Source organism: Octopus bimaculoides, chromosome 18, assembly GCF_001194135.2.
Source record: "Octopus bimaculoides isolate UCB-OBI-ISO-001 chromosome 18, ASM119413v2, whole genome shotgun sequence".
Taxonomy (NCBI): Eukaryota; Metazoa; Mollusca; class Cephalopoda; order Octopoda; family Octopodidae; genus Octopus; species Octopus bimaculoides.
Genome location: NC_068998.1, coordinates 49,796,830 through 49,797,842, shown reverse-complemented (window position 1 = coordinate 49,797,842; position 1,013 = coordinate 49,796,830). Strand labels below are relative to the sequence as shown.

Genomic DNA, 1,013 nt, shown 5'->3' with positions numbered 1-1,013 from the left:
TATATATATATATATATATATATATATATATATATATATATATATATGTGTGTGTATATATATATATAGGTATGTATATGTATGTATATGTGTGTGGGTAAATATAAGGACATTAATTAATTGCACCATTCTTAGTAAAGAAAAATATTTCCATATATACGCGCAAAAATTATCTCCTTTTTTAATGGCATTAAAATCTATATTTTCTTTTGGACAACGTTTCTTCCCCAAGGTATTACAATCCGCTGGCGTCGAAAACCCTGAAATGAATAAGTAAACATTTTTATTATTAGTTAATGAACATATCGTATCGCACTGATATTTACATAAAATAGGGTAAAATAAAAAATAAAAGTTGTCTCTAAATATAACTGAACAGAAGGTATTCAAGGAGAACAATACTATTATGATATTGAAATACTTATATTTTATTATTTGCATAATTATATAATGTAGCAATGGAATTTTTCAGTAATAACTTCAGTTTTACTGAACGAATACTTTTCTTCCGAATGCTTAGAACTACGGAGTTTTGTTAAATTTCATCGAACTAATCTAATCTCATATCTACTTCTCTCGTGGATTTTGTCCCCTGCATATTTCAATTTCGCACGGAGCTTTATATGTTGATTTATATCTACTTTAATTCTTCTACTGTATCAACTGTATTAATTCTTCAACTGTATCAACCAGAACTTAGGTATCAGGATATCAGCCATAATTTGTATCAATAGAGAGCAAAATCATGAACAAAGAATTAAGAATATATTTCAGAGCAAAAACAACAGATCGGAAGATCAGAAGAGGATACTTCGAACTGAATTTAATGTAGCATATATGTTTGTGTGTACATCCATATAAACATTTGCACAAACACACACCTATACATATGTACGCGCGTGTGTATATCTGTGTGTGTGTGTGTTTCTGTGTGTGTGTATGTGTGTTTTTGTGTGTGTGTGTGTGTGTGTGTGTGTGTGTGTGTGTGTGTGTGTGTGTGTGTGTGTGTGTGT

The 1,013-nt window shown here is 29.8% G+C and overlaps 1 protein-coding gene across 2 annotated transcripts in view; it reads right to left on the bottom strand.

The window, feature by feature from the left end:
- The window catches only part of LOC128249749 (uncharacterized), a 7,055-nt gene that overhangs the window by 4,621 nt on the left and 1,421 nt on the right, over positions 1-1,013 (bottom strand). Inside the window, exon 2 of one of the 2 annotated variants that reach the window (XR_008265842.1) lies at positions 127-260. Coding sequence is in view for 1 of the 2 variants with exons in the window: in XM_052974188.1 (XP_052830148.1) it covers positions 161-260 (100 nt within the window). In the remaining variant the exon portion in view is untranslated. The remainder of the gene's footprint in view (positions 1-126; positions 261-1,013) is intronic. The other variant, XM_052974188.1, reaches the window with a different exon arrangement.